We start from the raw sequence: 27,809 nt of genomic DNA, 5'->3' as shown, positions 1-27,809 counted from the left end.
CTTTAAGTGCCATCCCAAACAAATTAGCAGTGAGTGGAAGGTTACTAGGCCCTCTATCAGCATGCCTGAGCAATTCTACATAGTTCCATGGTCTCCAAAACGTATATTAGTTAGTCATTTTAATTAAAATTAGTCTGACGTCAGTTTTTTCCGTCGAGGGCATTCTGAACTTTGCCTGTGTATCACACTCTATCCCTTCATTAAGAGTGCCCTCAGCCATAGACATATATACATGTTGTGTTATATGTTGTCCCTCGTCGCACCAACACGAGCAACACTCCAAATTTCGTTGTGTGCGAATACAATGACAATAAAGGCTTTTCTATTCGATTTCTATGCCCTCAGCACCGGCTACTACAAAACAGATTTCACTCCGTTACGAAATGGTAGTGGGGAGGATCTAGCTTGGAAAAGGCTCCTAGATTCGTTTCGGAGGAACCTGTAAGTCGAACACTTCCGGGACTTTGACAGATGACTTGTCTGTGGCTGAATCGAGTGATGGTGTTCTGTTTGTGTTTGCGATTGGAGCATGGCTTTTCAGATCTCGTGCCTGATGTTTCTTGCGGTTTTGCTCCTTGCCGAGAGTGAGGTAGGTGGCCATCCAACTCTAAAGGGAGAGCCAGATTTGCCTACGGGTTAATGTCTTTTATGTAAAGTAGACGAGTAGTTTCAGAACGTTCAGTACAAGTGATACAGCAGCTGTGTATACAGTCATTCCGTGAATACGTGTAATACGTAATTTGTATATAGGCTTACATGTTACGTGGTCCATAAACAAATATAGATGATTAGCTAGACGGGGTGTCAGTGACACATTATAGTCTTGGTGGTCTGTCAACGAGTATTAAGGGGAATCATCGTTTGCTGCTGTAACATCTTGCGGTTATAGTTTCACTTTCTTATTTTTATGAACTATACCAACCATACTTTAAGGTACGTGATGCTGTATTCCCTGCCAGACTTGAGTGGGTACAGAGTTTTGTGGTATGTGCCAAGTACAGAGACAACTTATGTAGGCTTTTTGTTGTGTCATGCTGATATCCCCCATGAGGTTTTATTTTATTTAACGGGTTGTGAATCATGCTGAAACTATTATTCAGATATTTTCAATGACTCATGCAGTGAGACCACAAGAAGCATCCTTGTGAATGATGTATTTGGTTTGACAGCTCTGAAGCAGTTCAAAATATTTAGAAAAACACTGCAAAACTTTAGTTATTATTTGACACACACGTACTTCAACAAATAATGTGCATTCCTGGGTAAGCAAAATTGTGCGTTTAGAGGACAGGAGGCATACCACACCCAGTTGTCACCTATAGAGAACATGGAATGATGAAAAGAGTGCTACCCTAGACAGGTATCATGTGATTGTGCACTCACCTTTAAATAGCTAGATGACTTGTGATGACTGAGCACTTGTATTTTATTAGACCCCGACCTTCTCTTTGCGTTTGTGATGAGACACTTAGTATGATGGCGTAGTGGTTTGAACATGGAGGTGAAACTTTTATGCGGTTCTGGTCTTGATGTTGGTTCACTGATAACAACGTGAAATAATAATTGGGTTTGTTTGATGATCCAAAACCCCTCAAGCAAAGAAGAAAAATAGCCAGGATGGAACAGAATTTTATCATCAGCCTGTGTGTGTGTATGTGTGTGTGTGTGTGTGTGTGTGTGTGTGGGGGGGGGGGGGTAGTAGTATCTCCTCTAGTCTCTTTCTCTGCTTTCACAAATTCGTGTGAGAGTGAAAGGAAGCTCTGCGGGTAAGACAGAAGGCGAGGGCAGGCCAGACCAGGCGCCGCTTGCTCGCTCACTGCAGGCCCGGAAATGTGCGAGTTCCTGGCAGCGGTGTTATCACGACACGCAAGGGGCCACTTACCAGTAACCACACCCAAAGGATTGATGCTCAGCGCTTTCACACGGCCTCCTACATATGGCTCACTGAGGTCAGGTGGACGTGAAATTCAAGTCGTTTGTGGGAAAGGAAGTAGAATGGAGGTGTTTCGGTTTTCAGTGTAGTACATGCCACTGGCCAAAAGATATTTGGGTATATACAGGATTGGAATTATGTTTGCCTAAGCTTTGACCAATCTTGCATTACATAACAAGCGTAATAATACTATTCATTTTTATGACATGCTCATGCATAGTTTCACAGTGAGTCACTTTCTCTTTGGTGTGATGGTTTCCTGGTACCACTGATATAAAACATGGACTTTCTCCAATGCCTGTTCTTAAAGACGCCCTTTTATGCTTTTATATGATTGCAAAGTTACAAGGCCCAGAGTACACGCCAAAGGGAGTAACTCTCTCCAAGAGAAACCCCTTTTCTGAACTGCCTGAAATGCCTTGGAATTCCAGCCTTTCTCATTTGTTACAAGATGATACAATCTTATAGCACATTCCTTATTGCCAAGCTGACCAATCAGAGCACACTGGGCTCCTCTGGAGGTGTGACTTAAAGACACAGGCTCTCTAATAGAGCGTTTTAGACAGAGGGTGAAAAGAGATGTACAGTACATAATGTGTGGTTTTTTTTATTTAAATAATGTGTTTTTGGAACATTGAAGCATGTAAATCTATTCTAGTAAATCTATTCTGTTCTTCCCAAAATAAAATTATGAACACTGAAAATGAGCAATGGCCAAGTCATATGTAGCTCCGTGCAGACAGGGCAGGTCAGAGAAGTGTGAATAAAGCAGAAAGATGATCTCATAGAGAATAGCTGAGGGGTTTTATAGATGGTTTATGCTGACGTAAATATAGCTGGGGAAAAACGTCCATGTTTAAGTTTTTGGTTACATTTTGTGGGTGAAACCATCCACCCACGCCATTGGTCATCAATGAAAGGGGAACTAACATGCCTCTTGTGTCCCTTTGTGGTTTGTAGGGGTATGAAGGATCTTGCGACAATGCCACACATTTTTTTGATACAGACCTGAAGATCTGCTGTGACAAGTGCCGTCCTGGTAGGTCACAGTAAACATACACCTACGTCGTCTACACCGGTGATGACCAAGTGCACTATAATCACATTGGTTTCCTCATGATGATCATGATGGCAACAATGATGATCCTCACATTTAGTAGTGCTCTGTCAAGTATATGCCGTTATATTACAGCACATACTCTTACTTTGTGGTAACTCTTCCTTTGTACCACATATCACCATGCCTACTCTGCTATATGTGTGTGTAACAGATGCTTAGTTGTGACTCCGTGTTGTTGTGGTTACAGGGTTTCATATGAAGGAAAAATGCTCCCAGCTGTCTGCTACGTTCTGTGTGGCTTGTCCTGAAGGACTGTGGTCACAGGGATACAGCTACAATAGCAACTGCCGCAGATGCACTAAGTGTCCGAATGGTAGGTGCTCCCACTCCTGATCCATATAGATGCACTGAGGCGTGTGTGTGTGTATGTGTGTGTGTGTGTGTGTGTGTGTATGTGTGTGTGTGTGTGTGTGTGTGTGTGTGTGTGTGTGTGCATGAAGACATAGACGAGTCAGGGATGAACACTTTTAACCAAAGGGGAGTGTGCGTGTGAGCAATTAAGTAATGAGCACCCATTATCTCCCCTTTGACAGACAAAGGCTTGGAGTTTGGTCAGATATGCTCAAAAACCGAAGATGCGAAGTGTGTCTGCCAGCCTGGAAAGTACTGCAGATTTGAATTCAATGAGTGTAAAGAGTGCAGAACATACAAGTCCTGCCCCAAGGGTCAGGGGGTCATCACAGCAGGTAGGGCACTAAAAAGAAATGTTATTTGCTCTTTATTATTATTAAGGCTCTTTTGGTTTTTGATCATGCTTATTTTTGCTTTCATTTCAGGGACGGCTACTTCAAATGTGAGGTGTGGTCCCTGTCCTCAAGGGACCTTTTCTGATCAGTTGTCTAGCACGCAGGAGTGCAAAGCACACTCAAAGTGAGATATCCATCCACCCTTGACACAACATGACACGCCACGACACACAAACATTGTCAAAAGCATTGTCAGAATCTTCTACTAATCACTAATGCCACCAAACACATGCACATACACAAACACATGCACACTCACACACACAAATACAAACACACTCACACACATGAATACAAACACAGTCACACACACAAACACACGCACAAACACACACACACACAAACACACACACAAACAGACACACACAATCACACACACACAATTACACACACAATCACAAACACACACACAAACACACACACACACACACACACACAATCACACTCACACACACTGCTCAGATGGGGTGGGGGGGTTATTTTACCCATTCAGAATCAAACCAAGCAATTACCCTTTTTCCCCCATGTTGGAGCACTGTCGAGAAATTTAGCGTTCATTTCCTTAAACGTTTGTGCACTCACTGACTAGTTCAACCTTCAGCGGGACTCCATTTTGAAAGGTTAACAAAAACGTCTTGTTGTTTAGTGAGTTCATGTAACTAGTTCACAGCACGACACATCACCTGCTCCCTGCTCATTCTCAGATGCTCCTGCCTCTTCTCTACTCTCCTCATCATGTGCAGCATGTGCTGAAATAAGATTGGTATTTTTAAACACTCTGCGGCAGCCAGTTTTATCGGTCAATCTTTTTCTTTAGCCGTGGGTTTCCTTTCATTTCATGTTTTGATGACAAACTGCCAGAGGGCTGGAGACTTTGCTCTTGTGATGGTGAAAGGTCTCACTACTATTACAGGTTGCACCAGCTGATGACCTAGGTTATTGGACATCTGTAAAGGCTGTGTAAAGTCTAAAGGTAGAGTCGTGCACGTGTAAAAGACGTGTGGGACTCATTTTGATCGCGGAGTGTGGGTGCGGGCTGGAAGAAACTGTATACTGAATACTGTACCTGGAACCCGTAAAGGCCCTCCTTCACACTACAACATGCGCTGTCTGTAGCCTAGTTTTATTGATATTGGGAATTTTATGTGTTTAGTTGTGATGAGTTATACCCTTTCTTTTCCCCAAACACCCCTTATAGCAGGGTTTTTTGGGATTCTGATGAGACATATTTGCTTTTATTTTTTAGCCTACTTCTAACCAGTATGCAATGTAGCTAGAGTGCGCTCTTTTTGTCCCTTGAAGGGCGGCCGTCTGAATGATTCAGAGTCTGGCATTTCAAACAGGTCGTGGAGAGAAATACGTTCTCGTCATCTCCTCTGGTTTCTCCTCTCTCTATAGATGTTGCACAGGTCAGGAGACCTCAGCCCCTTGCTAAGGGCTTATTAGTGTAAGACAACTTGTCTTCTGCTGGTAAACCATTAAAATAATTTCAGAAGACCTCCGGATGATACGTAGTCCTATGTTGTAAATTGATACCTGACACCGCTAACTGTCACTTTCGGCTCTGTCCACAAAACACATCATTGCTGTTTACAAGCACAAATGGTTAATATTAAATATTACTGCTAGCAAGCAAATATAATGTTGGCCATTACAGGTTTGTTTAGGACATTTTCACAGGGCAAATTAAATAAACGTGATTGATGTGGCAGATTCAAGAGGCAAAATAAAGTTGACCAATTTGTGTGGGCTAAGCAGAAATTTGGGTAGCCCTTCTCACCCCTGTCCGCTTCTAGATCGAGCCATACACGCACTCAGCACCTGTCCTTTGGAGTAGTGCTCACCTGTGGTTAAAAGTGTGTCCCTTACTCCTCTCGGTATCTCTTTCTCTCTCACACACACACACACACACACACACACACGCACACTCACATATACCCACACACACACTCACATGTACACACACTCACACACACACACTCACATGTACACACACTCACACACACACCCTCTCCTCCCTCACACCCACAAGTCTCTCACTCCTCCTTTGTATCTTTTCTCTTTATCTAGCTCTGTCTTTTAGTCATTCCCTCTACTTTCTTTCTTACTTGGTCTTATCTTCCTTCCCCTTTTTTGTGTGTCTCACATCAACCTCCCCGACTTCTATCTAGCTGAGTGAAACCTTTAAGTCCTTAGAGCCGGGGTCACCAACCTTTTTGAAACTGAGAGTGTGTTATTGACTTGGCCAAACGAATGAGGCTGCTTTCCTCTTTGAAGGTGTAGATCAGAGGACATCAAGCAGAATGGCAGCTCTAACTCAGACACTGTGTGCAAGACTCCTGTCCCTTCTGATCCGCCATCCGACTCAGCGCCTATACAGAAGCCGACCACCCAGTCAATCTTTGACTTCACATCATCAGCTGTTACACCGACAGCAGACTTTTCCACGACAACAGGAACACCACGTGTAGTCCCACTGCCCTCTAGTGGTAACCAAAGCCCAACTCATCCGATGGGTAAGCCCATGACTCTACCAACTCTACTTCACTCATTAGCTAGTTAGTTCACAGTTTTTTTGTATACAGCATGTGAGCTTACCAACTAACAGCCAACAGTTTTGCCTTACAAACACCAACATGCCACACTGGGCACTGACAGGTTGCTTACTGATATATTTTACACTTTTCTGCAGGTTCTCAGACCCAAAGCACAAAACTACATAATGAAGAGCCTGCATGGCTATGGCCAGGTGTGTTTACCTGTCATGAGCACATATCACCAAATTGAATTTGAGGATGTCGTAACACCTAGCCACTGTCAAAAATATTCCTTTAAAAAAAAAACTGAACATAAAAATCTGCATATCATCGTTCCAACTCATCCCCAGCTGCAATGGCTGACGTACTCACCAGCATGCTTTCTGTCTTGCACATGCATTCACTTTCGAGGAGGTGTACAAACCACACTGCCGCCCTGCACACATAGTCACACTTGCTTTAAGCAACTCATGCCAATCATGTGAAATTTTAAAGAAGAAAAGTTTATCACTGATTTATTGTCAACGATTGTCATTGTTTCAGTGCATGTGACATAGGAAAACAGAAGGTTAGGATGGACAGTGTTGGGAATGAGTCTTCAACTCAAGAATGTCTTTCTCTCTCTCTCTCTCCCTCTCTCTCTGTGGTTTTCATCCTCACATTCTCCATACTCCTTCACATTGTCTCCTCACATCTGTTCATTAACCCCTCATCCGTTCATGTATCCATTAGCCCTCTTGTTCTTGTCTTCCTTTGTATTGCAGTTGCTGTATTCGCTGCAACTTTTGCAGCTGTTGCAGCTGTTGTGATTGTTGTCTATCGGCATCTTAAAAAGAAGAGAGGTGAGTCCTTCACACCACACCTACACCATCAGCCTAATGTGAACCTTTGAAGAGGAGTGCAGTGGAAGGTCCTTCCCCTTTGAGATCCGTGAAGAGTGTGGCCGCTGTCTCAGGCTTAGCTTTCATTCCATCTTATCTGCCAAGCTTGCAGACATGGGCACATGATATCTCACACGTAACCTTTCACTGGCTTAAAACCTCAGATTGTATCACTTGAGACTTCTTAACGTATAACGTCTTTAGGCTTATTTGGAGGGTTTCGATATATGTCACAATCTTGGTAAAGACACATGTGTAAATACCCCATGTATTTTATCAGTGAAAAAAATCAATTCTTTCACACCTTCCCGTGCTTACGAGTCTTTAGAAGTTTTCACATTCTGTGAAATGTGTGTGTGTGTGGTAACAACCTGTTCAATTCTGTCCTTCAGGTTTGTCCGAAAAGAAAGCTAAAGTAAGTTTTGACTAAACCTAAGTTTCGAGTGTTAACAAGCGGAGCCAATATTTATAAACTGAAGTAATCTGGTTACAATGCTTATCACTCTCTCTCTCTCTCTCTCAACCTCTCTCTCTCTCTTCCTTCTTCCTGTGTTTGCCTGTTTCTCTTACTCACTCTCTCTTTTCATCCCTCGCTCCCTCATCTCTGCCTTATCCATCCTTTTGCATCCCTCCTTCTCACATTCCCTCACATCCTCCCCTCCCTCAGGTTGGAAATGGCTATACAATACAAGCTCTCCTCCCTCCTGAGCCCAGCCGTCCAGATCACCAGCTCCTCCTGAGCCACGGTGATGTGACTGACCCCCCCGTCTCTTCGTCAGAGAGACAAACCCCCAGCTCCAGATCCTCATCTAGGCCTAATCCTGGCCCCGCTGGGCTCTCCAGCTGCTACATGAACCAGGGCGACTTCTGTGGGGATCATCCCCAGAGTCCTATCACTCAACAGGTTGTCAATGTCAACGTCAACATCACGGCCTGTGCCGTGCCTGTCAGTCCCACTAGTACTAGCACACCCCGGCCCAACGAACGTCCAGCGGAGTCAGACAGCGAGCTGCCCCTGTCCCAGGAGGAGGTGCACATCTCTTGCCCAGATGAGCAAGGCAAGGACCATCACACGGCTGTCCCAGAGACAGGCGAGTTTGTATGCTAACGGATTGGAACTTGGAAAACAGTGTTCAGTGCCCCAAAGACTTGAGAGTAAATTGAAGAAAGTGGGTCTCCCGGTCTCCGTGAGGGACTCCGAGGGGGCACAGTGAGGTGGTGCTCTGACACGCGTTCCTCAGATAGGAGCTTATTTTGGGGTGGGCCGGACTTGTTCCACAGTATGCAGTTCTGAGAGTTAAGGCCAGTGTTTTAATGCTGTACACGTTTCGATTTAAGGGAATTTTTTTATGTTTTGAATATATTTTTATAAAAAAATGTCTGTCATATCTATTAAACTGGTTTTGTCAGTGATGGCCATTCATCAATTATCTTTTGTACTTTTGGAAAACTACATGTTAGAATACTGCGTACTGTACTGAAATTACTGATTCACCTTTTCACCACATTTTGCATTTTGAATTGTAGTGTGGTGCCACCTAGTGGTGACAATATTTACAAGTCAAACTAAACTTTTTACCTTGGGTTTTCCCTTCACGGTTTTAGGAAACACCCATGCTACTGCTGATGATGCTATACAAAATGTACAAATAATGCCCCTATTATCAGCCACCACTGAATTTAGAATACAATAGAACATATTTACCCTGCACCAAAAAAAGTTCCAACTTTGCTGTGGTGGAAAACAGGTTCTCAGTATTTGAGATAGGTGAACAAATGAGACATTTGGAATTCCAATGTTATGGGCATCACCAATAATCAAAGATAATTTGCAGTTAAAAAAAAAACATTTTAAATGGGTGGAAATGAGCTTTGTGTGATTAGGACCATAAATGATTCTTGATGAGGCTGGACTTCTAGTTATGGATGGATTCTATATACATATGTACGTAGCTGTTTCACATAGATAATTGTACGTAAATAACAATACTTTGAGAACATTTATTTTGTTACATTTGGCTTTTTTGATTTTGAAATGTATTAACTGTATTTTGCACTTTTGTTATCCATGAAAATGATTTAATGTGTATATATTCAATAAGGTCTTTCATCAATGACCTATGTTCTTATATTTTTGTACATGTAAATATAAATGGTGCATTACACATTGCCAAGTGTGATACTTTAAGTTTGATATGACAATGTTTTGGCTACCTGGAATATAAAGTAATACAGTATATAGTAGCACGCAATGAGCACATTCAGGAATAGGCTACTCTCGATCTCATACTCACAATGTTCATTTTACTGCCTTGTTGTGCCGATTAAGGCTCCTAGTGGTTGTGTTATGAAATCAGTCTTGCTCTACTGAAACACCTCAGTCCATGTCTAAAGAGGCGTTTCCTGCAGTTGCAGTTAAAGCTGCTCTTTGCTGCATGTGTATAACAGGCATTTTTAAAACGTGTCATTTCACACGACTTGGAGTGAATGAAAGTCTTGCAAACATGCAATCAATTCTGATTCAATATTAGTTTAGAGCTTCTTGGAGATGAGATGCCAGACAGCACCTTTCATTAGTTTTTGTCATTTGATAATGTTTTAATCTGCACGTGCCAGGAAGGGATCAAAATGATGACCCTTGTGTTGATCGTATTGTACACAGCACAGCGTACTTTTAGGAACAGGGGTGGTTAGTTCACAGAAATCTGTCTAGATGACAGTTACTCTGACTTGCTTTACAAGAAACTAACATCACGTTTCAGGAAAATAATTCTGACTGTCAACCACAACCTACTAACCTCTGTGCTGTTTCCACATGCACACGTACAGTTGTATTGATCTTCCTGATTTGAATGGCTGGGAGTTTTTTTAGCCTCGTTTTATTACTCCTTTATAACTCCGCTCTGATGTGATGAGATGTGATGCATAATGCTGTCTCTCATCTCTCATTGCACCTCTTCATTGAGTGTCATGTTTCATTTTGGCTGACAGCAAGAGAATTGAGGAGATGAAAAGGGACATGTTCAGGCTTGTCTCCCTCACATGATTTGATGTTTGACTTTTGAATTTCTCTTTAGCGTTTAGCTTGCTTTTTATTGGAACTCACACTCACACTCAGCATTACAAGTGGGAACATCAATGAGAAATGACAGTGTGAATTGGAGTTGTCACTTGGATGAGAGTGCAACAATACACACACACACACACACACACACACACACACATAGGTTACCCATGAACATTAGTCCTTCAAAAGAGACTGCATATGTTTATCATTGGAGGAGGACAGTAGTGACAATTACTTCTGACACCGATCTTGGTCTGTGAAAAAAGAAACAACAACCTGAGAGCTTGCGTGGAACAAAGGACCCCTTACACACTTCCAAGCAGTGTTGTTAGGATGTTGGGATTAATGTTGGGCACCTGCTCCATTTTAATCAAATTTTTACAACACTATGGGGCAACTAAAATCGGTGCATTCACATTACCAGTTTATAACAACTATGAACTCCCAAAAGGCCAAACTATGAATATTGGTGTCAAGCGACCAATCACAGTTAATTCTTCACAATTTAAACTATGGACTGTTATAAGTGTGGCCACTTATTATCACACGGTTTCAACCAAAAGTAGCTTTATTCTGCGTTGAACAGGCTCAAAATGAGAGAATCAGTGGAGACCAGGTAGAGAGAGTTATTTAAAAAAAAAAAAAATCACTTTCAAGTTACAAAACATTGGCTACTCTTTGATACGCTACATCATATATCTGACAGAAGTGGCGTGTCTACGAAGGTAGTTGCAAATGTAAGACGGTTTGAGCCACCTAGAAAATCTGAGTCTTACATTAAAGCACATATTGTAAATAAACTCGTATGTGCTTGGGAAATGAGGAAGCCTGCGCGCTTCCATTTATTTTCGTAGGGGGAGCATTTCCCTCCTGCTGATTTGCTGACATGGCAGATTGTTTTCTAAATGTGATATTTGTACTTAATTAATGATAAAAAACGTTAGTTTGACAAATGTGTAGATTTATTGTCACTCTTACCTTGCACCGTGAAGTGCTGCAAAACGCTTAGCGGTTCGTCCCACCTATTGTGTTGGTATATTAGAAATGGTTTATTCCATTGCTGTCTTTCATTCCTTCCTGGATTGACTTGGGCATTGGACAAGCTGAGTTAGTGCAGGTTGCAGGGGTGGCATGAGGAGGAGGCACATAAGTTGACCGAAATGATAATTCTGACAAGGCTCGTCAAGAATTGAAAACGGTAGGGACATTACATTTGACACATTTATTTTTCAACAATGCATGTCAGACTCGGCGTGTGTCTTTTATTATCGCCGGACAGAATAAGTGTTTACATACTAAGCTAACCAGCCTACTAGCTAATTAGTTAGCGAGATATAACATAGGCAGCTAACGATAGCTTGCTAACTGAGTGATGCCTGAGCGATTGTCAAAGCGTATAAATGGCTTTTTAAAGTTGGGCGCTGCGACGTGTGCCAGAGTGTTAACAAGCGTTATAGTCTCTGGCTCAGGCAAACCATTAGGAAAGAATGGACAAACATGGAATTCAAACCCAGAGTTCACATTCAAGTAATTTGGTCATCTAGGCACGGCTTTCCATAAAAGCTCCGCAGTCCCTATGCTGAGCGACAGTCAAGCTAATCATTCGCAAATAAACCATCTGGCTAGCGCGTTAGCGACAGCTTTAACATTAGAATACGTGATGGCAAATATTGCTTTGATAACCATATGATGTCGTAAAAAAGCCGGCTATAAAGTTATTTCATATTGAGCGTATACCTGCTGTGCTGCGCATTGTTTACAAATACACTAAGCCTGAGGTTTCAGATCCATGGATACGTGCGGTCTTGTTTTCTCTCTTTGCTTTTTGTTGAATAACATCAACGCACTTCACTCAATGCAACTAAGGTCTCTGGCTTGATGTGTGTTTCACAGAGAACAGAAGAAGGCAGAACTGAAGGAAGACACCTGGCAGCCGAGGAATTGTCACTGACAAAACTAATCAGTCCAGTCATAAACAAATGCCCCTCCCCCGACCAGTGAAGGTGAATCATTTCTATCAAGCACTTTTACCCCAAGTGAGCCCCAAACCCTTGTTGGTCAGGCATAGTTAAATGCTGCTTCCCCTACATACTTGCAAATGGCTTGCTGTCTGAAAGACGAGCTCCTGTGTTCAATCTGCCTGAGTATCTACCAAGACCCCGTCAGTTTCGGCTGCGAGCACTACTTCTGTCGCAAGTGCATCACGGAGCACTGGAGCAGGCAGGAGCATCACGTCGCCAGAGATTGCCCCGAGTGCCGGAGGACCTTCGCCGACCCGCTGCTCTCCCCGAGCCTCAAGCTCTCCAACATCGTGGAGAGGTACTCGGCCTTCCCACTGGATGCCATCCTCAATGCGCAGAGGAGCACCTACCCCTGCAAGGACCACGAGAAGGTCAAGCTCTTCTGCCTCACCGATAAGAATCTCGTGTGCTTCTTCTGCGATGAGCCTGCCTTACACGAGCAGCACCAGGTGACCACCATTGACGAGGCGTACGAGGAGCTACAGGTAGGCCGGAGTCTCTGTTTGTTACCATGGAACCAAAGGGGATGCTCACAAAACAGTCTCAAAATATGACGCCTTTTTAAGGTGTGTTTCTGTGTGTGTTTCTGTGTGTGTGTGAAACGTGAAACATTTAGTAGGATAATCTGTCAATGGTGTGGTGAGGAGACACACGTCAGTCTTTTAGCGGTCTTGGCCACCTCTGCAAATTCCTCTCTGATTGCTCAGTGGAAGATTTGGAAATCTATTTGTGCCATGGTATATTCTGAAACTGAACCCTTTCTCTTTATGGAGCTGGGATCAGCCATTCATTGAAAATGAAACCTAGTTTCCTAGCACAGCACATTTTAAGCTGAGCAATATATCAGTCAGGCATTTCCTTCCTTGTATGTATTTTATCTAAAGGGTCTGATTCTCTTCTTTGACTGCTGTTGCATTTTGAAAGTCGACTGACAAGGAGTTAGGCTATATTTCAGTGTTCACTGTGCACATATGTATGTATGTATGTATGTATGTATGTATGTAAGAATGAATGAATACAGGAAGAATGGAATGAATTAATAAATGAATGAAGGAATAAATAATAATAATTCATTTTATTTGTAACGCACTCTTCATTCAGAAGAATCTCAGAGTGCCAAATAAATAACTCGTAGTCGCACACACTTTTCATTTCTTCAAAAGGCACCCCACTCCTCACCATGACCTTTGGTGCAGCAGTGCTGTACCAGAGGTGTTGTAGGTGAGGAGACAAATTACTGACGGGAAAATGAAGGGGGAATCAGGGGGAGAATCCGTAATGCTTTATATGCTGGAGTTGTAACTGGAAGTCCTGCCCTGCAACATAAAGAGCCAAACACATTGTTGGATACGGCATAACTGGTGGTTAGACTCACCTGAACGTTCTGTTTATTTCCACCGTTACCACAGCAATAGCCATGCTGTGAAAATTGGTGCGTGCGCAGTGAACAAGTCAACACGAAGAATACAAAAAATCTTATTTGAGTAGGTGGGGGGGAATGTCCACACTGTTTATGACAGATTTAAATGTTTGTTTGACCATCCTATGTGGAGTTCGGGATCTCTCCACATTAATTTTAGATAGGAGCCTGTTGCCAAGATGGCTGCCGAGTGGCGAGACCTGTCTATAAGGACTTTGGCTGCACCCCCATGGCTGTTTCCTGAGCTGGAGCAGGGCTCTCCTCTCCTGCCGCTATCTTAACCAATGCGCTTGTTCAACACAGTGATTGCACTCAGCGCGTACACGTGAGGGCCTGATAACAGACACCACTGACAGCTCATGGAGGGCCATCTTGTTTGTGTATTGTGTGCTTATCTGAAGCATTTACAAGGGGGGCCTGCTTGGACTACCTGAGGTTTCCAATCCCCCCCCCCCCCCTCCCCGGCATCGCAGTTAGTCATTGTGGATAAGGAAATAGTTGGTAGTTTATGGCAAGCTGCATCATCGGCAAGCCCAGTTGTCTCTGTCTTGACATGTAGCTATAGCAACGGAGCAAAGAGCAGGGATTTTCAGTCTACCAACTCTATGTTGAAATGTGTTTACTCTATGGGCAAGTTCAGTTGATCCCCGGAGGTGTATTATGTAAATACAACCCCTATTTCCTCCTGTTGTTGCAAAACAGCCTCTCTTGCAAACTCATTTGCCTCGAACTTTAAGCAGCCACATAATTTGGTACTCACATGTGCACGCGCTTACACACACACACACGCACACATACACGCACACATACACACACGTTTAGTGAGCAAGACCAAAAACAGCTTTTTGAAGTGTGTGTGTGTGTGTAATCCCGATGGAGAATTAATTAGTGCAACACGCTGCAGTTGTCAGGCGATTTGTGTCGCTCTCTTTTCCAGAGGCTCCCCAGGGAGAGATTTATGAACACCCCCCAACCCCCCGTGTCCGCACCTCCACTTGCTGTGTGTTGCACAGACTCTGGGGCCAAGTACGCTGGCCAGCCGGCCGACTCGACTCTTAGCTGTCTCTATGAGACCTGACGGAAAGGCACTCCAGGCTCTCCCTCCAGAAACAAACATTCCCAAGGAGATGGGCATACTCCTGTGCCAAGGGTCTTTGGCGCACACAAGGAGCAGTTTCCCAGGAAATTCCTCAGCCACTCTTCACCGCTAATGGAACGGTTTAGCTCAAGCAAAGTGCCTTGAGCCTGTGGGGGACGCCTGGGGAGATGTGCATCGATTTCGATTTCCGAGAGCAAAAATGTAAGGAAACTTGGATGTCTGAGATTTAAAGAATATTTGTTGCTTTTCTTTGTTGAAGTCTGCATGGCTTTTGAAGTTCTCAGAAGGAGTGTTTCACATTTTTGTGTGGGTTTTTAATTTGTCGCAAGCCTGAAAGACGATGATTAGTACACTCTTGAATTAAACCGCAGATGAGAAATGCCAGCATAACCGAAATAGCCTAATTAGGTCTGCGTTTCCTCCTGCTTTCTCTGAGCACATCAGAAAATCTCCAGTTAAATAATTTAACATTATTTCCTCTCTTTACTTGCCTGTCTCTCTTTTCTTAAAGCGACATGCTTATCCTTTGATTCGTATGAAAAGGCTTCAAATTCGGTGCTTTGAAGAGACTAGTTAAACAGGTAAATGGCGTTCTCTTCAGAAGATTCTTTCTCAAACTAATGATGTTCTTGCCAGAGTCTCCCCACTCTCGGCGTCAGCGCATAATGGTCTACTTCCTGTCAGTCTTCCAGTTGCCTGCAAATACCCTAAGCCTGATGCAATTGCAGGAACCAATCTCGTCTCATTTGTGGTCACGGTGCAGCCAGGTTGGCAGTGAACCTGTCTCAATCTGCTCTCTCTGTGTGGGCATGGGCTGTAGCAGTGCTTATGGAAAATGACTTAAAGTTGCACAGGCCCACATGTCATCAGTATTACACAGCTGGGGCCCACTGAATAAGCCAGGGAGGGGGCCTGTGTGTGTGTATGTGTGTGTGTGTGTGTGTGTGCCAGGGAGGGGGCGTGTGTGTGTGTGCCAGGGAGGGGGCGTGTGTGTGTGCCAGGGAGGGGGCCTGTGTGTGTGTGTTGTGTGTGTGTGTGTGTGTGTGTGCCAGGGAGGGGGCCTATGTGTTTAAAGACGCTTACAAGTGGGTAATAACGCCAGAAAATGGAATGCCATCAGGCTGGGCACTCTAAGGAATCTCTGTTCCAGCCTACTGTGTGAGCGTTATTCGTTTATGTTCTTCCTGATGTGTGTTGTGTGTGTAGTGTTTGTGTGTGTGAGTGAGGGAGAGCGAGAGAGAGCTTGTTCTGCCCATCTAGATGCTTTAACACTCATATGTTGTTTGATGGATAATTATGTGTAGCAGCTTTGCCTTAAGGCCCAGCAGTTCTTTTGGGAGCCCCGATAGCCTTGGACGTGGCTGCGGTCAGCCCGCGGGAAGCTGGCCACTGTTAGTCCAGCCCTTCCTGTTGCAGTGGTTTTGGCTACTTCTCATCAGGGCCTCCGCGGCAGTGTGAGCTCGCCAGGGAACCAGCGTAGATCTCGTCCCCACCGTGAAGCCGACAGACAGCAGCTCCCTGCGGGCTGGTTTGGAGTGATATTCCAACAGGCATTCTCTTTCTCTCTCTCTGTGTCTCTCTCTGTCTCTCTCTCTCTCTGTGTCTCTCTCTGTCTCTCTTTCTCTCTGTGTCTCTCTCTGTCTCTCCCCTCTCTGTGTATTTCTGTCTCCCTCATATTCTCTCTCTCTTCCTCCATCTCTCTCTCTTCTTTCTCTCTTTGTCTGTCTCATGCTCATCGATCAGCTGTCTTTTTCTTGCTCCCTTGCTCTCTGTACCTGGCACACCCTTCAATCTACCCCCCCCCCCCCCCCTCTGCCTCTGCATCTCTTCCTCTCTGTTTGTTCCTGGCCTCTGCAGTCCTCTTCCCCTCCCCCCTCCATCCTGTCTTGTGTGTCTGTCTGTCAGTAATGACACCTTCTGAGACCCTGCACCTTGTCTCCCCACAGCCTGGCATGATGCGGTAATACAACCAGCTGTCAGGTGAGGAGGGGAAAAACAGCCACAGCAGAGCTCCATTCCTGCTTCATGGCCTGTAAAACAGCATCTTTGGGAAAACATGATCAATTATTCAGCAGTTTAATGCCCAATTCAGGTCATTTAATTCCTACTCGTTTTATTAATCCATGAGGTTGTTATTCTGGATCCCCCCACACCCCTCCCCCCTAAACACACACACCTACTTGCGCGCACACACACACATTTACAAGCACGTGTCAACATGTGCACATACAGAGCCAGGACAGTGGAATTGTCAATAACTCCACATTCACAGAAGGGTGGGGGTTAATTTGGGACTCTAAAAGCTGCATCCAGCTCCCACCACGCTGGGCATCCCAGCATGCTCGGCCGTGCCCAGTAAACAGTGGCTGATGGCAGCCGGTGCATGCAGAGAAGGCAGGATTTTGCCTGTTGCTGTTGCTGCTGCCTCAGGCCTGGTGGACTGGATCTGTTTGTGTAATCTCCTTAACTTTGCATGTCACTCCTGTGACCTCTGCTCCAGGATCTTGGCATTAATGGCAGAGAGCTTGCTAGGCTCTTCTGCCAACCCCGTTTTCCCTCTGCAGGTACTCACATGGGAGTGTGTGTGTGTGTGTTGAGCATTTCTAACCTTGAGCGTATGTGTATATGCCAAGACACAAACACATGCCTACACACACATATATACACATACAATCATACATAAGCTCTACACTCAAACTCTCAAAACACAGACCAGACCCCACACACACACACACACACAAACAAGTGAGTCATTCAAGTGTGTATCATTGCCAGATATGCATGCACACACACACACACACACACCATTAAATCTGAAGTATACTTCCGCGAGATTTTGTTGTAGATTCACACAACGTAAACATTCATACACGGTGATTTAGTGAGTGAGCTTGTGCGCTGAGAGACGTGTCTGCAACAGCCACATTTGTATACTTTGACACGAATGCGCACATACGCTCTGTTTGCGCAAACGCAGATGTTTTGAAGTATACTTAAGCCCTTAGACCACACACACACACACACTCACCGTATAGCCTCCCTCCATGTTTATGCATAAACACTGTGAAGGGGTAGGTGATGGCAAGAGGATTTGTGTATCCTGACTCCGGGACGCGTACGCGTGCGTGTGCTTGGGGGTGCGTGCGTTTACATTTACATTTACATTTAGCAGACGCTTTTATCCAAAGCGACTTACAATGTATACACATTTTATATTTACACTGATGGCACACTGCACATCAGGAGCAATTAGGGGTTCAGTGTCTTGCTCAAGGACGCTTCGACAGGGAATCGAACTAGCAACCTTTTGATTACTAACCGACTTCTCTACCTCCTGTACCACTGTCGCCCCCGTGCGTGCGTGTGCTTGGGGGTGCGTGCGTGCGTGTGCTTGGGGGTGCGTGCGTGTGCTTGGGGGTGCGTGCGTGCGCTTGGGGGTGCGTGCGTGCGTGTGCTTGGGGGTACGTGCGTGTGCTTGGGGGTGCGTGCGTGTGCTTGGGGGTGCGTGCGTGTGTGTGCTTGGGGGTGCGTGCGTGCGTGCGCTTGGGGGTGCATGCGCTTGGGGGTGCGTGCGTGCGCTTGGGGGTGCGTGCGTGCGTATGTGTGCTTGGGGGTGCGTGCGTGTGCTTGGGGGTGCGTGCGTGTGCTTGGGGGTGCGTGCGTGCGTGTGCTTGGGGGTGCGTGCGTGCGTGTGCTTGGGGGGTGCGTGCGTGCGTGCGTGTGCTTGGGGGTGCGTGCGTGTGCTTGGGGGTACGTGCGTGCGTGTGCTTGGGGGTGCGTGCGTGTGCTTGGGGGTGCTGGGCGAAGGGATTTTTGTACAGAAGGAACTAATGCACTCCAGAGTCCACAGGGAGATGGGTCTTTTTCTTAGCATCCATCAGCATGTCTAGACTTAGCTGATCATGCCTGTTGCTATCCAGCCTGTAGGATTCAGCCAGTCAGTCAGCCAGCCAGCCAGTGGCCTGAGCACTCATGCGCTCTCGCGTGTAAAGAGATTATTTCCTGCACCGTTTCATCACAACATAGGTTACAGGTTTAGAAGCCTGGGATGCATTTAGCCTGGGGATCCTGCAGCCTGGCGTAGACGCTCCGAATCCTCTGCCTGATGCAGTGATTTCCACTGGCTTTGGCTTTCAGTTGTTGTTATTGGTGTGTGGAATTATTTTGAGCAAGAATATGAATGCAATAAAGAACATTTTCCTGAGTTACAGTTCTTTAAAAAAATCAGTGATCAACTATGGCTATAGACATAAAGGTGAGGACAGGATTGGACAACTTTTTGTGAGCAGGGATGATTGACAGGATCTTTTATTTCAGTTCATGAAACATGGGACCAAGACCTGCCGTGTTGTGTTTAGTTTGTTCAGTGTAAAATGGTGTTCAGAGCACAGACGGATCCTAACCTTTTTTTTTGTACAGCACAGACAGTATTTGTGCTTTCATGAAAAGAAAATGTTTTCTTTCTCATGTTTCTGATGTTGACATTTTAACTAGCAGATGTAGCAATTCCCCTGCCTGTTGCGTGGCCCAATAGGAGCCAACCTGTGTCTGAACAGCCCGCTCGGCTCTCCCTTCATCGGCTCCAGTTGCGGCCAGCACGTGCTAGGCTACCTGCTGCTGTGTCTCCGCTCATTCCAGTGTCCTTGCACCGCCACCGAAGCCAATTGATACTCCGCAGTATCAGGGGGACAAGCACAGTTGCAATTGGATTCAAGGTTGTTGCGCCCTGCTGTTATTTTCCATCGCTGGTGCTTGGTGACAGCCCAGGTCTAGCAGACCAGAGGGGTGGTGTGCTTCGTTCCATGCTGAGTTCTAGTGTTCTAGTGTTCTAGTTCTAGCAGCCCAGGGAAGGGGTTCTGACTGAGGACGAGGTCATTGGGATCCAATCTGTCTCATGGCTGCATGAGCTAGGAGCGGGGGCAAGTAGGGAAAAGAGACCTCGACTGATTAAAAAAAAAAATGTGTTGAGTCGCCTGCTCGCCCCAGGAATCTGTTTCTGCTCCATTTGTCATTAGATAGTGCCTTAAAACCCCCCTTAGCTCCCCTCCAAAAAAAAGACTGCTTTGCGGCAGGGAATTATTAATTTTTTTGTTAAATTAATGTCCTCCACAAAGCAGCAGGCGACGCTTGAAACTAGCCGAGACGAGACGACAGCCCTTCTGATCTTTCAGGGCTGGCTCTTCATCACACAGACCCGCTGAGCAGATCTTGGTGTTCCTCTCGAGTGGAATCCTCTGCCTGTAGTGATGTTGGATTTTCTTGTCATAAACATTCACTTGTATAGAGGCCTTTGAAAATAGATTTGCAGTTAGTGAACAGTACAGTAGAGAACAAGTGCATAAATGCTTGTGATCCCTCTGAATAGGGCCCACGAGATTATTGAGTATTTCAGCATGAGGATTGTCGTGTGTGTGCATGCGTGTGTGGGTGTACGTGTGTGTGTGTGTCTTTGTGTAAGGGAGAAAGAGGGACCTAAGTGCACACACACACACACACACACACACGTACACCCACACACGTACGCACACAAACGACAATCCTCATGCTGCTGTGTGTGTGTGTGTGCACTAAGTGTGTGTGCACTTAGGTCCCTCTTTCTCCCTTACACAAAGACACACACACACACGTACACCCACACACGCATGCACACACACGACAATCCTCATGCTGAAATACTCAATAATCTCGTGGGCCCTATTCAGAGGGATCACAAGCATTTATGCACTTGTTCTCTACTGTACTGTTCACTAACTGCAAATCTATTTTCTATATTCCCTTACACAAAGACACACACACACACACACAACCTGCCCTTGGAGCAGTGCTCACCTGTGGTTAAAAGTGTCTCCCTTACTTCTCTCTCTCTCTCTCTCACACTCACACACACACACACACACACACACACACACACATGCACACACACACACACACACACACACACACACACACACACACTGTCTCTGCCTAGGGCTGCAGTCCTGACTCAGGCACTTTCAAGGGCAGCCGTGGCAGCTAACGCCTCTCCTGTGGCCTGGCCTCCCTCGCAGTCCTCTCTCCTCCCTCACACTCGTTCACCCACCGAAGTCTCTCGCTCCTTGCAAGTCCTCTCTCCTCCCTCACACTCGTTCTTCTCCCTGTCTTCCTGTCTTGTTCTCATTGTCCTTCTCTGATCTATTAGCCACATAACGGTGATTAGCAGGCGGCGCTACATGGCGTGGCGGTAAAAGGCTGCGTTCCCCCATTTTAGGAAATTTTAGGAAATGGCACTTTTGGTGCAACCCTGGTAGGCACTACACAAAGCTGGGTAAATTGAGGGCAGAAAAGGCTGCTTCAAAGCAACTTCTCTAATCACAAGGTGTGTGGGTGTGTGTGTGTGTGTGTGTGTGTGTGTGTGTGTGTGTGTGTGTGTGTGTGTGTGTGTGTGTGTGTGTGTGTGTGTGTGTGTGTGTGAGAGAGAGAGAGTGTGTGAACTACACCCATGGCTGTACCTTTGCCCCTGTCTTTATCAAGTCAGCGAGATTGCTGCTAGTGGAACAGGATGTGATGGGTTGTAAATGGAGATATTAACGTAGCAGAGGTCATAGTGTTTATTTTTTTGTTCTTCTTCATCTTTGTCATCTTCTGCGGCTGCTTCTTCTTCTCCTCTTCCTCCTCACTTTTTTTCACCAATGTTTGGGCGACGATCATATACTTAGATTTCCCCAATCCACGTGAAACTTGGTATGGTTGTAGGGCCACATGGCTGATGCAGATTGTATGGATTGTGTCCTAGGTAGGCGTACATTTATAATTGCATTACCTTGAGGCTAAACGTATTAATTCAAACGATGCTTTTATCAACAGGGAATTACAGTTGGTCAGAATGTGCACTCCCTGGCTGTCGAACCATTGACCATTAGCACCTTAATGTGCCAGTTGAGCTGAAGGAACACCAGGGATTTTTCTACCATCCATATCTCCTTATTTCTCTCTGACCTGCAAACACCTGTTTCTTTCAGGAGTTTTGCAGATGGAGAATGATTCATGTAAATTGGGCAAATCTAGGCAACAGCATTTTCAGTTGTTGTTCAGGCAAAGTGACATTTAGGTCAGGCAGTTAGTGTTACTAATGGAAAAACAAATCAATGTGAAGAGAAAATGTGTGGCCACACAATACATCACATGACTGTAAAGTGGGATCAACTCGGATAAACCAAGTGTTGCCAAACGTACTAAATGCTAGAGAAACCATTGTGATCGTTTGTCATTTTTGACCCATGTGACAATGAAGTTTGAAGTTCTGTTGGTGTTTTATATTTGGCATCTCGTAACCTTAGTGTCAGATGTGTAAACAACTTTATAGGTCGACGGTTTACTTTGTATTGACTAGTAATAAACGTGAAATGATCAACGATAAAACATTTATAATCAATAGTAAAGCATTGTCTGCACCGCATTCCAGATAGTGTCTTTAATGGTGCCCATCAAGAAGTTGCCCTGAATGCAGTCATCCGCAGACTTGTCTGATGCCTCTCAGATCAAAAGAAAGCCTCCGACTTAAGCACCGTCATAAATCCCAGTCTGTTAATATGGCTGCAGTCATCGGCAACATTAAATAAACACAGGAATTCAGAGCCTGCACTTCGTTCAACTGCGAGGCAGCAAAAACTCAACTCTGACACTCTATTTGTGGCCAGACACATCTCACACCCCACCCCCCTCCAAACCCCCATAATAAATCCTCTGAGTGTTTGTCTCCCGTATGCGGCTGTGTCGGATGAGGGTGTGTGTCTTCCTCAGTCCTTGAGGTAATGGAACTGCGGGGCCTGAGATTGTATTTTCTCTTTGACGCTTCCAATCCTCTGCTGTAAATCTGTGACTATGAATATTATGTCTGCCGCGTGTAGCGCTGCATAAGAAATCTGCCCCCCCCCCCTTTCCCCAAGGTAGCTGAACGCCATCGCAGTCTGAGGCCCCGTGATGAATCTCCCTCTGTGAACATGTCTTCAGCTTCCCCGCAGCGTGCGTTGGAATATAGTCTTGCCTGGGAGTATTTTGGCTGGCAAGTGCTGTAGGCCAATGAGATAGGTACGGTGGAATGGTGCCTCTCTTCAGTCTTAAGATGCCGGAGTAATAGGGCCAATGATTTTCCGTTTAAAAAAAAATGCATTTTCCGTTTCACATTTGGTGAATTCCGTTTTTTTTTCCGTTTCAGCTCATTTTGTTCACCCTGAGGTAGATTGATGGCTTAAAATGAGTGAATAACATGTGCCCTTCTTAGATTGTTGTTTGCCAGCCATCAACAGAACAGAAGACTAAACATTTTTTGTTTTAAATGCGATTGGGAAGACGAGCGCGTGAATGTGACTGAATGTGGCTTTAGCGGAGATCTGTGGGTCAACCGTTGAAAAGGGGGGCGTGGCCGGAGCAGAGTTTAGCGCAGACGTGACATTTTCTCAGTGGTTTTGTTCTTTAATTAATGTTTGTTCATCGTTGCAATCGTTGTTGTGTTTATTTGAAAGAAATATAGCCTTGCAGCCCAAAATACAGGGGAATTTGGGCGATTTGTATGAACAAAATGATGTTTCCGTTTCAAAGGTGCAATTCCGTTTCAAAGTGTTCATTCCGCGAATTCCGTCCGTTTTCCGTTATCGCGGAAAATCATTGGCCCTAGAGTAACAGCAGTGAACCTGTTATCGTGAATTTGTCTTGGCTCATAAGCAGGTCTGTGCCATCACTTGGAGCCACGTGAATCACCATGAATCACTGTGCCAGTGATTATCAGCCGCATGCCTGACAACATGAAGCAAATGCTGCATTGTCTTGAGCTCCACACAGCAGAATTGCTACTGATGGGCTTGTGACCTACAGCCAATCCATCTTGTCAGCCAATCTTGGATCCCGTCATGTCAAAGTGGCTGGATCATGGCACTGCCTGTGCAGTAATACAAACAACAGCACACCTCTGCAGTATCTGAGATTCTGTATTTGTGACTTTTAGATCCTTAAGCTTCGCAGTTGAAGCTACATTTTTGTTGGCCATGTGTCACCTTGCTGTAAATGTGTTGTTTTTTTTCTTTCTAAGGACATAATGCACAAGCTAATCTCTGCAGAAATGACATTTCAATCATCCTCGCAGCCTTGGAGCACAGGTGTTTGTAGCTTACGTGGCTCGGCTGAGAGCGAGGCTTGATCCATTCGTACCACGAAATACCCTCTGAATCTACAGCAAATGCAGGTCCATACAGGAAACGCTGCATCTGCCCGCCACCCAAGCCTTGGGGAAGCCAACCCAGCTGAGATGAGTCTGTATTTCACAGCCGCTGCGTGTTCAGCTGAGAGGGGTAAGGCTGCGGAGCTTAAGCTGGTCTTTGAGCCGACGTGTTTGGCACACGGGTGCTGGTGTGTGTGTGTGTGTGTGTGTGTGTGTGTGTGTGTGTGTGTGTGTGTGTCTGTGTTAGACCCGGTCCGAGTGCCTCACGAAGGGGACGGTTCTGCCGCAGCGCTGGCCAACTCGCAGGCTCACGCTGGGAATTAACTGAGCGCTGGAGCACTGGGGGAGCGGATTTGTGTGTCATCTCGGGCTAAGGAAAAGTAGAAGGTGCTGGCCAGGAAAAGTTAAGTCTGTAAATATGGGACTTACGCTGAGCCCTAAGCCCCCCCGGCCTCCTCTGGGCACTACGTGATGGGATCATGGCCGTCCAAGCAGAGGTTTAGCTAGGCTGGCCGGGTTTGGCTGTTTCATTTTGAGCCATCTCGCGTCCTGGGCAGGCAGTGAGGGCCTTTAGATCTCCTCTGTGCCCTTACACACACACACACACACACACACACACACACACACACACACACACACACAGCCACTAATGGCCCATCTGTTCTTGTTTGCTTTGTTTTCATGACAACGACTGCACAAAGTGGCTGCGCACTAATTGATCCCAAAAATCAGATGAGGAGGCTTAAACCTTCACCTCCTGCCTGGTTATTATGGTCTGTTCAATACTGCACGTGTGTGTTTGTCTGTGTGTGCGTTTTGTCTTTATCTCATGCATACGGGCACATGAACTCACAGAATACACATAAAATACAGTACATACTGTATACACGCAGAGATCACTCCTAACTTCTAGTCAAGTTTCAGTGTCAATAAATGGATTGTAGCTAGCTAGATGTCAACCCTCCCCTGCCGTAGAGAAGCTAGTCAGCCCGGGCCATGGAACCACTGCGGCCCTACTGCTAAAGTGGACCTGAGCCAATGAGCACCCCTAATTATCAAGTCCTCTGGCCCGTCCTCTGTCGTTTGGATGCTCTGCGCCTGTTTCCACACACACACACACACACACACACACACACACACACCTGCTGCAGCTCTTTCACAGTTAGCATGGTGGCGTGGGGTGTGTGTGTGTGTGTGTGTGTGTGTGTGTGTGTGTGTGTGTGTGTGTGTGTGTGTAGGGGGTAGCTCACACGGCTGGCTTTGGGACAGCGGCTCCTCTCCTCCGATTAGACAGGGTATTAGCGCAGATTAGCATCCATTGTTCTGTGGCCGAGCCCCAGAGCCCAGAGTGGGGCAGTAAGCTGGGCTAATTCTCCCACGCCACCGAGCGCTACGCTATGCTACGCCGCAGCGCAGGGCAGCACAGGGCCCATGGCAGAGCCAGAGGCTCATGCGCGGTTAGCGATTAGTGATTAGCTCTGTGTGATTTAATTAGACGTCCTGTTGATCAGAGGCTTCATTAGCACTCTCCTTCCCTGGAGGGACACGACGCTGACGCGATCAGGACTGATTTGAGAGTGGTAACCCAAAAAACTGAGTCACACACACACACAGGCTGTCTTTCTCTCTCCTTATCTGTGTCTTTGTTCTTCTCTCCGTGTATCAGTCCGTGGGTCTATGTCTTGTCAATTTCTGATTTATCTATCTCTCTCTCTCTCTGTCTGGGCTTAGAGTTTTAAAGGATGGCTCATCGCCATGGCAATCATACCACATCAGTCATCAGTCAGCTAACAGGCCAGAGAACCCTCATACGCACCTTAAGAAACTGGTCTCAATCTACCATTCGGGACCCTTGTACACACACATACACACACAAACACACGCACATACACACACACTCACACACACATACACACACAAAATACCACACTGAACTCCTACTTAATAATATGAATAACAATTTATTTGTTTTTCATACATAGAATGCAGCAAAGTGCTTTCTCATCAGAAGGAAAAACAGAACAATAGTGAAACGATAGAGCCAAGGGTAGATGACTCAATCCATGAGATATAAAACAGAGTATCAGCTCTGCAATTTAAAGAATTCAAAGATAAAATGCTTGGATAACATGAATAAAAACCAAATTAAAAGAATAATATGAAAGAGAATGTGTGTGTGTGTGTGTGTGAGAGAGAAACATCTAGTAGGATAATCTGTCAGTGGTCTATTAAGGAGCCACCTCTGCAAATTCCACTCTGATTGCTTAGTGGAAGATTTGGAAATCTATTTGTGCCATGGTATATTCTGAAACTGAAACTTTTCCCTTTATGGAGCTGGGATCAGCCATTCATTGAAAATTAAACCTAGTTTCCGAGCCCAGAACCAGTTTGGCATGTCAGCAACATGTCAGTCAGGCGTTTCCCTCTTTGTGTGTGTTTGTGTGTGTGTGTGTGTGTGTGTGAAAATGTCCAGAGAGTCCACCGCTGTAATACATTTTGATAGGGGGTTCTATAGTTTGGGGGCATAGTGGATAAAAGCAGCTTCCCCAGTCATGTCCTTGGGGACCTCAGGAACGTTTAAAAGACTTGCCGAAGAGAACCCCTGGGGCTCGTGACGAGACAGAACGACAGAAAATCAGTAATATAAGAGCGGGCTAAACCATTAAGAGCTTTATATACAAGTAGAAGGGTTTTAAAGTCAGTTCTAAAAGATACAGGGAGTCAGTGCAGTGCTGCTAAAACAGCGGTAATATGCTCTCTCTTCCTTGTTTTTGCTAAAAGTCGAGCAGCAGTTCTGAATTAGCTGTAGCTTTCCAAAACACTTTTTTGGAAGACCAGAGCAATAGTTCAGTCTACTCATAATAAATTGGCTTTGGGGTCAACTAAAAGTACTTCTGTTTTATCTTCGTTCAGCTTCAGAACATTTCTGTTCATTCATTGAGTGATTTGCAGACAAGCTGGTAGTCAGAAAGCACAGTGAATTCATGTCATTTGGCGTCTATATTCTTGGACACACACACACACACACACACACACACACACACACACACGGTGAACTCTCCCTGCCTGTGGGAGTGCAGTGCTAGGCTTCTTCTCTCAAACGGTGGGCATTTATCCACTATGAATTATTGAGCACCGGCAGGTCTGTGTCGGAGTCTCCTAGAACACTGCAGCCCTGGAACTCCCGTAGGAGGGATTCCACACTCCACATGAAATCTTCCACTCCCACTCTTTTTTTAGAACGGTGAATACTTTGGTCAAGGTCATCAGGATTTTTTTCTGAAGAAAAACCTTCAGCTCTTGATGCTGAGCAGTCCTTTTAAAATTGGTTTTCAGTTTCAACACTAAAGAAACCTTTTTTTTAACAGATTTTTTGAAGAAACTTTTGTCTGACAAAGACTCTTCACAATAAAGATTTCTTAATTTGTAAAAAGTAAATATCTTTAGCCATTAGCTTTTCTTTTAAAAAGAACTTATTTGAAGAACTTATTTGTGGGAGTACACTTGCAGATGTAGCCAGGCAAGGTGTAGGTGGTGTGTTTCTCACTGAATTGCTGCCTGCAGGAGCCGTAGCCGAATTAAAGCTTTTGCGTCGACAAGTCACTCCCCCAGACCTTCTGTGGTGTGCTCATACTCATGAGAATGTTCTGGAATGTGAGTCGCTCCACATGGAACATGAGGGTAGTTGCTAAGTGATCGCTCTCGGTGATGGGAATTTGTTGTTTGTGTGATTGTATTAATGCTGCTGGCAAACTTGTCTGTGTCTGTGTTTGTGTGTGTGTGCACGCGTCT

The 27,809-nt window shown here is 45.3% G+C and overlaps 2 protein-coding genes across 4 annotated transcripts in view; both read left to right on the top strand.

The window, feature by feature from the left end:
- Nucleotides 1–438: 438 nt before the first annotated feature.
- On the top strand, nt 439–9,217 carry tnfrsf1b (tumor necrosis factor receptor superfamily, member 1B). Of its 3 annotated transcripts, none has more exons than XM_012838539.3 (10): nt 439–589; nt 2,894–2,972; nt 3,241–3,366; nt 3,587–3,739; nt 3,830–3,923; nt 6,077–6,315; nt 6,492–6,548; nt 7,101–7,178; nt 7,610–7,632; nt 7,885–9,217. In XM_012838539.3, exons 1-10 carry the CDS (start codon nt 530–532, stop codon nt 8,323–8,325), a joined length of 1,350 nt encoding a protein of 449 aa, XP_012693993.1. In that variant the 5' UTR covers nt 439–529; the 3' UTR covers nt 8,326–9,217. The 3 variants fall into 3 exon arrangements, with proteins under 3 accessions (XP_012693993.1, XP_031423525.1, XP_031423526.1); XM_031567666.2 differs by lacking the exon at nt 439–589 and adding an exon at nt 596–933; XM_031567665.2 differs by lacking the exon at nt 6,492–6,548.
- Nucleotides 9,218–11,351: 2,134 nt separating this feature from the next.
- The window catches only part of trim62.1 (tripartite motif containing 62, tandem duplicate 1), a 61,119-nt gene continuing 44,661 nt past the window's right edge, over nt 11,352–27,809 (top strand). Inside the window, exons 1-2 of the mRNA XM_012838575.3 lie at nt 11,352–11,482; nt 12,178–12,790. Of these exons, the coding sequence (XP_012694029.1) occupies nt 12,383–12,790 (408 nt within the window). The 5' untranslated portion in view covers nt 11,352–11,482; nt 12,178–12,382. The remainder of the gene's footprint in view (nt 11,483–12,177; nt 12,791–27,809) is intronic.

The sequence above is a fragment of the Clupea harengus genome, chromosome 5 (assembly GCF_900700415.2).
Source record: "Clupea harengus chromosome 5, Ch_v2.0.2, whole genome shotgun sequence".
NCBI lineage: Eukaryota > Metazoa > Chordata > Actinopteri > Clupeiformes > Clupeidae > Clupea > Clupea harengus.
Note: the sequence above shows the minus strand (reverse complement) of the source record. Positions and strands in the feature narration are given on the sequence as shown.

Bases quoted from the DNA above. Each gene is read 5' to 3' on its own strand.
- tnfrsf1b (XM_012838539.3), top strand. From the start codon at position 530: ATGGCTTTTCAGATCTCGTGCCTGATGTTTCTTGCGGTTTTGCTCCTT. The intron at 3,740-3,829 runs GTAGGGCACTAA...CTTTCATTTCAG, and splicing joins TCAGGGGGTCATCACAGCAG to GGACGGCTACTTCAAATGTG. The intron at 7,179-7,609 runs GTGAGTCCTTCA...TCTGTCCTTCAG, and splicing joins GCATCTTAAAAAGAAGAGAG to GTTTGTCCGAAAAGAAAGCT.